The sequence below is a fragment of the mitochondrial genome of Capsicum annuum (assembly GCF_002878395.1).
Source record: "Capsicum annuum cultivar Jeju mitochondrion, complete genome".
NCBI lineage: Eukaryota > Viridiplantae > Streptophyta > Magnoliopsida > Solanales > Solanaceae > Capsicum > Capsicum annuum.
This window is the reverse complement of record NC_024624.1, coordinates 264249-275890: the sequence shown is the minus strand read 5'-3', so window position 1 is coordinate 275890 and position 11642 is coordinate 264249. Positions and strand designations below refer to the sequence as shown.

General features: G+C 44.1%; 9 protein-coding genes across 9 annotated transcripts; 6 read left to right on the top strand and 3 right to left on the bottom strand.

The window, feature by feature from the left end:
- Positions 1–2934: 2934 nt before the first annotated feature.
- orf103b (hypothetical protein) lies at positions 2935–3246 on the bottom strand. Its single transcript has one exon. The coding sequence runs from the start codon at positions 3244–3246 to the stop codon at positions 2935–2937; it is 312 nt and encodes a 103-aa protein (YP_009049740.1).
- A 778-nt stretch (positions 3247–4024) lies between these two features.
- orf111b (hypothetical protein) lies at positions 4025–4360 on the top strand. Its single transcript has one exon. The coding sequence runs from the start codon at positions 4025–4027 to the stop codon at positions 4358–4360; it is 336 nt and encodes a 111-aa protein (YP_009049739.1).
- A 186-nt stretch (positions 4361–4546) lies between these two features.
- orfB (hypothetical protein) lies at positions 4547–5017 on the top strand. Its single transcript has one exon. The coding sequence runs from the start codon at positions 4547–4549 to the stop codon at positions 5015–5017; it is 471 nt and encodes a 156-aa protein (YP_009049738.1).
- Positions 5018–5658: 641 nt separating this feature from the next.
- On the top strand, positions 5659–6456 carry cox3 (cytochrome oxidase subunit 3). The gene has a single exon. The coding sequence runs from the start codon at positions 5659–5661 to the stop codon at positions 6454–6456; it is 798 nt and encodes a 265-aa protein (YP_009049736.1).
- orf119 (hypothetical protein) lies at positions 5706–6065 on the top strand. The gene has a single exon. The coding sequence runs from the start codon at positions 5706–5708 to the stop codon at positions 6063–6065; it is 360 nt and encodes a 119-aa protein (YP_009049737.1).
- sdh4 (succinate dehydrogenase subunit 4) lies at positions 6384–6761 on the top strand. Its single transcript has one exon. The coding sequence runs from the start codon at positions 6384–6386 to the stop codon at positions 6759–6761; it is 378 nt and encodes a 125-aa protein (YP_009049735.1).
- A 31-nt stretch (positions 6762–6792) lies between these two features.
- orf109c (hypothetical protein) lies at positions 6793–7122 on the bottom strand. The gene has a single exon. The coding sequence runs from the start codon at positions 7120–7122 to the stop codon at positions 6793–6795; it is 330 nt and encodes a 109-aa protein (YP_009049734.1).
- A 228-nt stretch (positions 7123–7350) lies between these two features.
- orf118 (hypothetical protein) lies at positions 7351–7707 on the bottom strand. The gene has a single exon. The coding sequence runs from the start codon at positions 7705–7707 to the stop codon at positions 7351–7353; it is 357 nt and encodes a 118-aa protein (YP_009049733.1).
- A 1371-nt stretch (positions 7708–9078) lies between these two features.
- On the top strand, positions 9079–9438 carry orf119 (hypothetical protein). The gene has a single exon. It carries the CDS (start codon positions 9079–9081, stop codon positions 9436–9438), a length of 360 nt encoding a protein of 119 aa, YP_009049732.1.
- Positions 9439–11642: the final 2204 nt, after the last annotated feature.

Genomic DNA, 11642 nt, shown 5'->3' with positions numbered 1-11642 from the left:
GACTATTGATCCGTCGCCCGAGCCCCTTTTCCTTTCGTCCTTGCCTGAGGTACCTTGTTCTTATTTGTGACACCCCTATGGTTTGTGTCTGACCCAGCATAGTGCTTTTCTTTCCATTGTTCATTCTTCTTTGAAGCCGCAAAATGATAGTGAGGCAGCAAGGATCCCTCAGTGTCAGCAGGCCATATCTGAGGAATTTCCAGTCTTGCAGAAGACGTCGTTCATTACCATATCAGATAGAGAGGGGTTCCAAACCTCGAAAGACCACTATTGAGGGATATTCAGACTCACTCGTCGGTATCGATCTGAGAATACTTTTGCCCCACTGTAAAAGGTTACTTTTGTACGGGCTCTGATTGAAAGGGAAAGAAAGTAGCCTTCGTTCCGGGAATCTTTTTCTGAATTGAAAAACTACATGAGGGGATTTACATGCCACCTTCGCCAGGGCGATCAGTTTCTTCACATCTAGTTAGTCGACTCAGGAAGGCGTTGTATGGACTAAAACAAGCAATCGCTCAGAACTAAAGGATCCTCGCAGGGATGCATGCTACTATTCTTCTATTCACATTCACTGGCGAGTAGCTCTCTATCAACATACTGAAATGACTAAAAAAGCAATAACTTCGGCAAAGCCACAAAAAGATCAAGTGGGCTCTCCACAACCCTAAATAGGCAGATGCCCTCTTCGTTTCCTTTTTGCTTGATTCGGCTAAAGTGACATCTTCGGTGAATGAAACTGCTCAGATACGTATCTAGGTTATTGAACATAGTTCAACGAATACAATAAAAGAATGCAAGGAAGGGTTCCCGCATCTCGACTGCTTCCAAAATAAGGTCATCGACCAGTAATGCGCCTTGTAGAATACTCCCTACCTATACCTAGCGGAGTTGGCACTAATGCACTAATAAGGAGAGCAGAAAGCAGCTACCGGCCATCAGGAGATCCACGACTTTAAGATCCGCATGCAAGGGAATATTCTCTTTATTCCCACCTCAATCGATTATACTATGGCGAATTCGTAGGTTCAATTCCTGCTGGATGCACTTGGAACCTGAAGTGAAATCGCTGCTCACGGAATTTATACATATAGCTCGCCCTTCTTTATGGGGCACTTCACTCGCTCAACACTCGTTCAAAACATCCACTCCTTCTTCACTCGCTAGGGAAAGAAAAGGGATAGATGACTGAAAATCCCGCTTAGAGATCGCAACTATAGTCAGAGTAGGAGTTCCCATCCATCATCTCCGTCGAGGCCTCATTTGACCTGCAAATTACGGTGGATCCGTCGGATTTAAACCGTAATTAGATTCGGCAACTAAGGACGAGATTACCATAGGTCCCGAATGTTCTCTTTAATAGGGTAGCCTTGACCGGGCTCTTCACCGTAGAACCTTTACCCGAAAAACAAAGCCCAGGCGCAAGTGACTGACTTAGCCTCTTGCTATCTTTCTTTCGGAAGGACTGAAAAAATCAAAGTAGAATAGGGAGCTTGATTCGAAAGAAAAGAATACAGTGTTGTTAATCAAGATAGTTAGTTAGATTACGGAGCATTCCACTGAAGAAGTACGGCATCGGTTCTTGCGAATGAATCTGCTGTTGGAAGAAAGCTATAACTAAAATAGTTGGGCTCGATCCCAGACTTAATAGCATTCAACGGAATAGAGGTTAGCGAAGAAAGAGGGAAGAGAGAAAGCAAAGGCTTCGGCTGATGTAGATTCGGCAAATGATTACTCTTCTTCAGGTGCAGATGAGGCTTATGGGGAAGAGGAGGCAAGGGCAAGAAAATCATAAAGAAAATCCTTGTCCGGGAAAGGCGTATTAGAAAGGATGTCCCCTATAAGAGCTTCAGAGGGATTTTTCCTCGACTAGAAGAGGACCAATCCTAAGGGCTCCTAACAAGGTCTAGTAGTTCTGTCCGTCTACTTTCTTAATATGGAACTGGGATTGAGACTTTCACTTTCATGCTATGAGTTGAAGATGGACTAAGCCCAAGAGCAGTCCAATCTTAACGGGAAAGAAAGTTTTTTGCTCGACTTCCCGAGGCCGACCCGTAACACCTTCTTTGATCTAAGTCGGAACTTTCATACTTTGATGCTGTCCTCCCCGCTGTAAATGCCTTCCTTTCTGCTGACACTGGTATTTCATACCTCTTCGCCTACTGGGATAGTAGAAAAAGGGTACTGCCCTTCTGTCTTCTGAGGAAAAACTTTGAGCTTTCGAGCGCCTTGATAAAAAGAAACCTCTGCCTCCCTTTCGGAATCGGTTTAAGCTATTAAAATAGGTAAGCTGCTGTAGCGGTTTTTCCTGTGGTAGTATGGGTATTATCGAGAGTGTGATCCCCTCGTCAAAGCACCCTTTAGCTTTCCCAAGTCTGGTCTTGAGACCTTGCGGGATAGTCCTATTAGTGACTTCAGTCTGCCCCGGGTGTCCAAGGTCTCTTTTAGGTTTGCCACTAGGTCCGGAACCTCTCTGCTTTTAATAAGCATGTCGTCAACGTAGACCTCCATATTTCTTCCAATCTGGTCTCGGTTAAGCCCAACGCTACATGGTTATGTAGCTCTTATGGGATTCAAACCCATGATACAAGAAGGTTGTATATAGATCTAGCAAATCAGTGTCTTAAGCCCACCCGGAAGGCTAGTTGGTAGAGCGATCAGTTTATCTGAATAAAGGTAGGTTCGAATCCTACTTCGGGTTCAAATTCGAATAGAAAGAAGGCCATCGACCTCTCATTCCGGCTATTCAACCTCTTCTGAATACATATTCTAAATACCCCAGACTCCCCTAACGGATAAGAGAACTAGTCCGTTATGATAGCTTTCCCTCGGTTCACTTCTGCTAAGGCAGTAGCTTCGGGCAAGTAGACTGACTGATATGAGATTGAGCGAGGAAATGACAAAGCCAAGGCTAACTCTCTCTCCTGCGCTAGTTAATCATATGCCATCCTTAGAGTGCAGCAGGGACACCTTTAAAGAAAGGGTCTTCGCAAGCATACCGCTTTCTGGCCGTGTGAATGAAATCCATCCCTTTAAAGAAAGGAGAGTGACCCACCCCTTTAAGATGGGCCTCATCGCTTGCCGAATCACCTGTCGGCAAAGACGGGCTAACTCTACTATAATAGATATAGGAAGTAGAACGTTCAGCGGGTGACCGCTTGATGGGAAATCGAATAGATTGATTGGTCTTTTCCCGAATTCACTGCCGAAGGAGAGGAAGGAGTCAGAACTGAAGCTGTGGCATTTCATTCAGTCCTCGTTCTCGTATAGTTTCACACCGCTGCCAGAACCTCTAAATCTCATAAGAGAAGAAAGCGTAAAAAAGAAAGATAAGGACGGCTAGCCTTCTCTCGTCTATCTTGGTATTTGTATTGAGAAATCCGCGGGTATCCGGTATAAAGTAGGGAGGCTTCGTGTGATATATATATAAGTCATAGACTAAGCTCTTTGAGAGGCTAACCAGAAATATCTTATTAAGAGAACTGAGTTCGATTCGATTATAGGCTAGATTAGATTCACGCTATGCTAGTTGCGTATAGAAGTTCGAAGAAGCAGCAATCTTATATAGAAACTTGTATTTTATAGAAAAAGTTAGTGCGCCAGGCAAGGAAACATATCATATAGATAGAAGGGATACCGCCTAAGCTGAGTTATGAGCTCTGACACGATGGCTCTCGAATCCAGGCGCGCAGGTATAAAGGAGGTGCGAGGTTACGCTCCCGTAGCCTGTCTGTCCGTCACTCCAAAGTAGTCGAGGAGTGTCTTAGGTACGTAACCCTAGCTTGACTCCTGCTCTCCGAGTTACGAGCCATGTAGTGCCCGCCAAGCACTTAATCGACACCCGACAGTTCGTGAATGAGATTGTGTTAAGTGCCGCTCTAGCGCCCGAAACCTTCCCATAGCACGGTTGAGTCGGAACCGACAATGACGATGCCCCTCCCAACAGTCCGAAGGTCCGAAAGGAGGCACTTCACTCCCTTTCTCTCCTCGTTCTTCTGCTGGATTGCTGCTCCCGCGCTTTACCCCAATGGACCACAACGAAGAGACCGAATCGGATGACTCTCTATATCATCTTCTTCAGGGCCCTTTCCTATTCTACTTTTTTAATAGTGTCAGAAAGGATTTGACAGTTGATTCCGCGGAATCACCAACGTCTGTTTACTTGTACGAGCGAAGTCTTCACCCCGATCTCGATCCATATCCAGATCATCCAGTCAGTTCGTTCGGAAGCTTTGAAGTCAAGCTGGAAATGAAACACTGTCTATTCCGATCTTTCAGTCAATCAACCCGAGACTGTTGCCGGGCGAGGTTCTATCTTTTCCTTGTTCGACTTCCATATGTCGACAAATTTCGTAAAGTATAGAAAAAGATTTGGGCAGCCCAGAATCTATCAAAGAAGCCGCCCTTCTTCTTTGACTTTGTGCATCTTTCTTACTCCCATGCTTTCCGTTGGTCAACAACCAACTAAAGTGCTCTATACTTCTTCACTACTCCTACAGGCTTGACGGAGTTAAGCTGTATTGAGGGAATCGTTTTGTCTCAATCAATCATGCCTCAACTAGATAAATTCACTTATTTCACACAATTCTTCTGGTCATGCCTTTTCCTCTTTACTTTCTATATTCCTATATGCAATGATGGAGATGGAGTACTTGGGATCAGCAGAATTCTAAAACTACGGAACCAACTGGTTTCACACCGGGAGAACAAGATCCGGAGCAACGACCCCAACAGTTTGGAAGATATCTTGAGAAAAGGTTTTAGCACCGGTGTATCCTATATGTACTCAAGTTTATTCGAAGTATCCCAATGGTGTAACGCCGTCGACTTCTTGGGAAAAAGGAGGAAGATGACTTTAATCTCTTGTTTCGGAGAAATAAGTGGCTCACGAGGAATGGAAAGAAACATATTATATTTGATCTCTAAGTCCGTACATAGCAATCCTGGGTGGGTCATCACTTGTAGGAATGACATAATGCTAATCCATGTTCCACACGGCCAAGGAAGCATCGGTTTTTAATCTCATTATGACTTGGTCGTTCGGAAGAGCAATTAATTCGATCAGAATAGTGGAATGGAAGGCTGTAAAAGAATGAAATACTCCTTTCTTTTCCAATCGCCCCGCGAAGACAGACGCTCGGAAAGGTTCTCGAGATTCTCAATCGCTCTTTTTAGTGGGGAGGAATAGTGCGGGAAGGGAGCGAGACCAAGCCGAGCCACTAGTAGAGTAAGCCCTTCCCACGTGTCAAGTTGAATATGAATAAATGAATGCAGCCTCAACCAGAGAGATCAACCTGCGCCTTTGAGTTGAGGCCGCTGGCGGCGCAGAACGAACTAATCCGCGACCAGCAAGTTTTCCGAAAGCGAACTGAATGGAATTGTTACTTTCCAAAAATCTTGCTTCAAATCAAAGAAAGAAGGTCTATTTTCCCACGTAGTTCGTCGGTCAAACCAACGATTCTCTTCTCAAAGTAATAGAGAGAGTCTTTTTCTAGTTAGACTTCTATCAATGGAATGAAAGAACCATCCCTTCCTATTTCTTTGTTTGTCCTGTCAGATAGAAAGCAAATTAGACCCCAAAGAGCCCTTCTTTACTTTACTACTTTAGGGGGGGGGTGGGGGTGAAGGGGGGGTTTACATAGAACCGAGGCAAAGTGGTTTATGATTGAATCTCAGAGGCATTCTTATCATTTGGTAGATCCAAGTCCATGGCCTATTTCGGGTTCACTCGGAGCTTTGGCAACAACCGTAGGAGGTGTGATGTACATGCACTCATTTCAAGGGGGTGCAACACTTCTCAGTTTGGGCCTCATATTTCTCCTATATACCATGTTCGTATGGTGGCGCGATGTTCTACGCGAATCCACGTTCGAAGGACATCATACCAAAGTCGTACAATTAGGACCTCGATATGGTTTTATTCTGTTTATCGTATCGGAGGTTATGTTCTTTTTTGCTCTTTTTCGGGCTTCTTCTCATTCTTCTTTGGCACCTACGGTAGAGATCGGAGGTATTTGGCCCCCAAAAGGGATTGCGGTTTTAGATCCTTGGGAAATCCCTTTTCTTAATACCCTTATTCCCCTTTCATCCGGAGCTGCCGTAACTTGGGCTCATCATGCTATACTCGCGGGGAAGGAAAAACGAGCAGTTTACGCTTTAGTAGCTACCGTTTCACTGGCTCTAGTATTCACAGGCTTTCAAGGAATGGAATATTATCAAGCACCCTTCACTATTTCGGATAGTATTTATGGTTCTACCTTTTTCTTAGCAACTGGCTTTCATGGTTTTCATGTGATTATAGGTACTATTTTCTCGATCATATGTGGTATTCGCCAATATCTTGGTCATCTGACCAAGGAGCATCACGTTGGCTTTGAAGCAGCTGCATGGTACTGGCATTTTGTAGACGTGGTTCGGTTATTCCTATTTGTCTCTATCTATTGGTGGGGAGGCATATGAAGGAAGGAATCAGTGGATTGAGGAATGAAAGCTCGAAGACAAAGAGAACCGGGCTTTTCCAAAGAATTACTGCAGCTTTCCCACTCCCTTTGATTATCATATACAAAAAGGTCTCTTCCACTTTCCTACCAAATCTCTCTCTATTCTGGCACATAAATGAAGGGATCGAAGAGATTATGGCAGATCATGTTCACCAAGAAATGACCCGAAATTGGATCTTGGTCTATTTGAGATTGTTCCTTTTAATCGTAATCAAAGATGTTTTCTTGTCTCTCGTTTCTTTTCTGAAAAAAAAAAGAACCTAATGGATCGAACTCATATGCTGTACCTGGTCGTTTAAATCAGATCTCTATTTCGGTACAACGAGAAGGGGGGCTTCACCTGATCACTCTGAATCCGCTGATCAGGAAGAGAGAAAGGAAGAGGTTTTTTCTTTAGATAAAGCGGAAGCTCGTTCCTGGCCTCTTTGGCAGTAGCTAATCTGAATTCGTAACCCGCCATCTTTGGGCAGGAGTCGTCAGATCTTGCCCAGGCAAAGGAGCGATCGACACTCGCTCGCAAGTTTTCAGAAGTGGTAAGCGCAAGGACAAGTTGATTCAGAAAGGGGAAGAGGAGTAGCCTAGCCTGGTTCTTGTTTGTTTTCCTTAGCGGTATAGTACGGCACATGGGAAATCACAATCAGAGAGAAGTAACGATACGATAGATCCGCAGGAAATCGCGAAGTACATGAATTCTCTATCTCTTTCCTTAGCTGAGAGAGAGGGAGCGCACTCTCGACATGCAGGCATATCTCGTTGAATCAGTCTTTTTCGCCACATCGCGTATAAGGGGAATCGAACCGCCTCTGCTGCTGGCGGGCAGATGTATAATGTACTACTTCGATCCAGCAACTTCTTAGGAGTAGGTTTTGGCTTGGGAAAAACCCGTGGATGAGCGAGAATATACGAATATTTTTGTTAGAAGGTTTCCCCTTACAGTCTTTTTTGTTAAAATGAATGCGGATGGGTGTCTGCTTTCTTTGAGAATTTGGATTGTACAACCAAGAATGTGGCTGAATTCTGGGCCATCTACCGTGGCCTTATGTTGGCATGGGATTTGGGTTACAAGCAGGTCATTCTTGAAACAGATTTGGAATATTGTTTGCATGCTGTGATTCATTTGATTTCCTCTAATCACCCTCAAGCACAACTGATCCAAGCTTGCAGGAATCTTGTTCAAAGGGATTGGCAGTGCTTTTGTAAGCATACTCATAGAGAAGAGAGAAGGTAAGATCGCGGCCGACTGGTTGGCATCTGAAGCTCTGAAGCAGCCGCCGGGTTATCAACAGCTTTTGACCTGTCTGCCTGGACATAAGATACCTAAAAAAGAAGAAAGAAAAGGAAAACGTTATTGTAAATGGCACGAGAAATGGACTCACTCTACAAATAATTGTGTAAATTGAAGGAATCTGATTCAAGATTACTTGGACAAAGGTTTGTTCCGGATAGCAGACCGACCAATGGGAATCGAGACATCACCGTTTGCGGGAGCAGTAGAGATCAATATGATGTCTGCTGACTTAAGGAAGTTGTCTGACCCACAGAAAGAGTTGGAGGCGGCTGAGCACATCCCATCCCACAAGAGTCAAGCCCAGAAAGCGTGGCAAGTCATTCGCCAAGGCCATTACCAACAACAGGATTATGTTCGAGATGTCAACTTGAAATCTCGATGAATCGAGGAGAAAAGCATCTACCCTTTCGAAAAAGGATGGAATGGCGACCTGTGGTAAGAGAGCCTTTAGCACAAGAGCGAAGGATGACGACTGATTCAATTGCCCTCTCTACTCAATTGATTGAATATAGTTGCGTGAAGCAGCATAAGTGCTAACCTGATCTAAGGAAAGAGGGGGAACGTGAAAGCAAGGCTATTCCGGGGCCTCAAGCGTCTGTAGGCCTATCAGCCATGAAGTACGCATAAGCGGGAATGGGCAAAAAGGACGGTTATAAGGCATCTAGAGGACCTGTTTTCGGCTGGTCATAACCAGAACTCTTAGGTTAGGGGGACGAGACTAGTTCATTGACCCAGACCATGGCCTGAGACCGTTGGGAGGGGGCTTGGCACACTGGGAAGGATCTTCTTAAAAAACATACTACGGCTTAGCACGCTAGGAGTGGGGGTCAAATCATTCCATAAAGATTGGAGGGAATAATGATTTTCACTATTCGCCAAAGTTGTAGATAAGAGAAGGGCTTAGCGCAAGGAAAACAAGCTAGCCAAGATTGGTAAGTCTAGAACAGAATCCAGAGGGCATGGTTTGCTAAATTTAGTCGACGTTCTTTCTGCATATGGGCTGAAGCAAACTGAGGTTGATCATTCAGTATTTGTTCGTCATATCCAAAGTGGATCTCTAATCCTTGCTGTCTATGTTGATGATATTGTAATTACAGGTAGTGAGAGGACAGGAATTGTTGACCTGAAACAGTATTTTAGTAAACACTTTTTTACCAAGGATCTTGGAAAGCTTGGATACTTGTTGGGTATTGAAGTAGCAAGATCAAAGGCGGGAATATCACTTTATCAAAGGAAGTATGTTACAGACTTTTTAGAGCAGACTGGATTGTTGGGAGCAATGTGGATACTCCTATGGATCCGACTTTGAAATTCAGTAAGGATGATGGCCTGCTCTTTGAAAATCCAGAGAGGTATAGACGTTTGGTTGGAAAGCTTATCTATCTGACTGTAACCCGACCAGATCTAACCCTTGCTCTTGGAGTGGTTAGTCAATTCATGCAGAATCCAAGACAAGATCACTGGGAGGCTTTTTGTCCTATCTTGAGGTATCTCAAGAAAACTCCAGGAAAAGGATTGTTCTTTAAAAGAAAAGATCCAATTCTTTCACACGGAAGGAGACAGCTCTCTCTTATTGGCTTAGCCTTTCGAGTTGAAGGTACGTCGTTAGGCTCATTCTGCTCTCATTCCTGGTCAATGTCAAATTCTTCCTAAAAAAGAGGGCATTCACAGGCTATTCTTTATGCGTGGGTGTGAATATCTTGACTTCTGATTCAATTGTTCGAGGAGCAGGGGGTTTAGGTTTTGGTGAAAAGGTCTTAGGCATCTTTCGATGAGAAGGAAATAGTCTATGTCGGGAATCGGCTTCTCAGCCTAGCTAAAGAAAGTGAGGCAGCACTATTCGCTTGAAGTAAAGTGTCACTTGCTTGCACAAGCCCTTTTTGCTTGAAGCTCTCTTCCCGTGTCGATGAGGGACTATTCCCACTACGTGCTAACTAGAAAGATCATAAGAGAAGATGCCATCGAATCGGCTCTTAGAGATTGAAAGCGAGCTCCTGACTCGAGGGTGAGAATCCGTAGTTGTTCTGTTAAAGTTTCGGTAGGTGTAGGAGTTGCTGCTTTCAAGAATTAGCCCAGACCCATAAAGGATAAAGACAAAAGGCTAGATTTCACTCTTTCAAGATCGAATTTCTAGTTTAGAGTTTCGTACCCAGGCACGGAATCCACTTGCCAACTGATCCGAGTTTGAATTGGGGAACGAACGATCTAAGTAAGGAGGTAGCTCCAGGAAGGTAGTTCTTTGACCCAGTTCAGTGAGACCGGGGCTTAGCTCTTTGAAGCAGATGTTTAAGGAAGTTTCAAAATGCTTACTCGAAAGAGTAAGGAAGAAGAGCTGCTTTTATTTAAGCGGAATCAGAGCTCTTGGGTAAGAAGGCAGGAAGAAGTTCACACCAGGATTGAAGAAGCTGGTTTGATAGAACCAGGGTCAGCGAAAGACGATGGAAAAGGCTGCTTGTAAGCGTGATCCTCTATCCTCTCTCTTTCTATCATCAGAGAATCAATCTCGTAGCCTAGCTACTACGCAGGCTCAGAGCCTTTTGATGGAGGAAGAACCGCGGCTATGGAATCTGCTGCTCTGGCCGCTGTTCTGTTACCCGGTCTTGGTGGTGTAGTTATAGGAGGTGCCGTAACTTTAAACTCTTTTTTCGAGATGAGAATCATAGACTTTTTTATTGCCCAAGCAAGGGAATCCATTTGCCTTCGACCTGACTTTCAGAAATGGGATTCCGAGAAGGTGGAGTTCAGTAACCCAGTTCAGTGACCGAGGAGAGGTTGAGAAGAAGACAATGAATGGAATGGTCCGAAAGTCGCTATAGAAGATCGAATGAGTCTTAGTGAAGCTAGTCCATTAATTAGATAGATCACCTGTGCGTACGTTATCTATAATAAGAAAAAACCTGGCTCCAGGTAGCGAAAGGGAGTAGCAAAGGGGAAATTCGTTAGGAGAGAAGACCAGGATTCCCTTGGTCCTTCTAAAGACCAGCAGCATACCTGGATTTACCGTCCATCCAGAGAATACCAGTCATCCAGCTTAGAAACCATTGAACTAGCTGCCGGAGAAGGGGAACTTCAACAAAGAAAGAAATGGGATTTTTGGGCGTAAGATTCTTTTTCTTCTCTTCTCTTATGATATTTCGAGTTTTTCTAAATGAAGTCGTAATTTTTATATACGATACCGCCAAATGAAACTTCCTTCCGCGCATGGGGGGAGGAGGGGATAGAAGACAGGATGTGACTACTGCTCTTATAAAGAACTGAATGAACCGAGTATCGACGAGTATCGATAAGTAGATTCGGGATGGGAATAGAAAAATTTATCCCTTAGAGCACATCCTTACCTACACCTACATTGAACTAAATGCGTTAAGCATATAGTTGCATTTGAATGCTAACTGAAAGTTGAATCAAGTATATCCTACTGAGCTCAAGAGATGAAGGGTAATTCTTTCTTTTTTAGGATGGATTCGATCCCACCTTTCCAGTCTAGGCTTCCTTCGCACAGGCTACACATGGTTCCAGGCTTCATAAAAGCGAAAAATAATTCCGGAGCAGCAATTTCACTCGCATCTGCTTGGACTGCTGGAAAGCTTTTTCCTCGCAGTTGGAAGAAGTCGTAACTAAGTAAGTATGCACGCCCGCGAAGTCACTTCCGCTTCCGACAATCATTCTCTTTGAGTTGATGGATCTTTAAAGAAAACCAATAGCGATGACCAAGTCCACTCTTTTTCTTTTGCCTATAAGTGAGTCATTGATACCGAGAAAAAGCTCTTCCTTCTGTGGTTCGCCTTTTGTAAGTAATAAGTAGCACTTGACTTCCTTTTCTCCTCCCCGGAATAAAAACCTTTAGCTCGATCAAT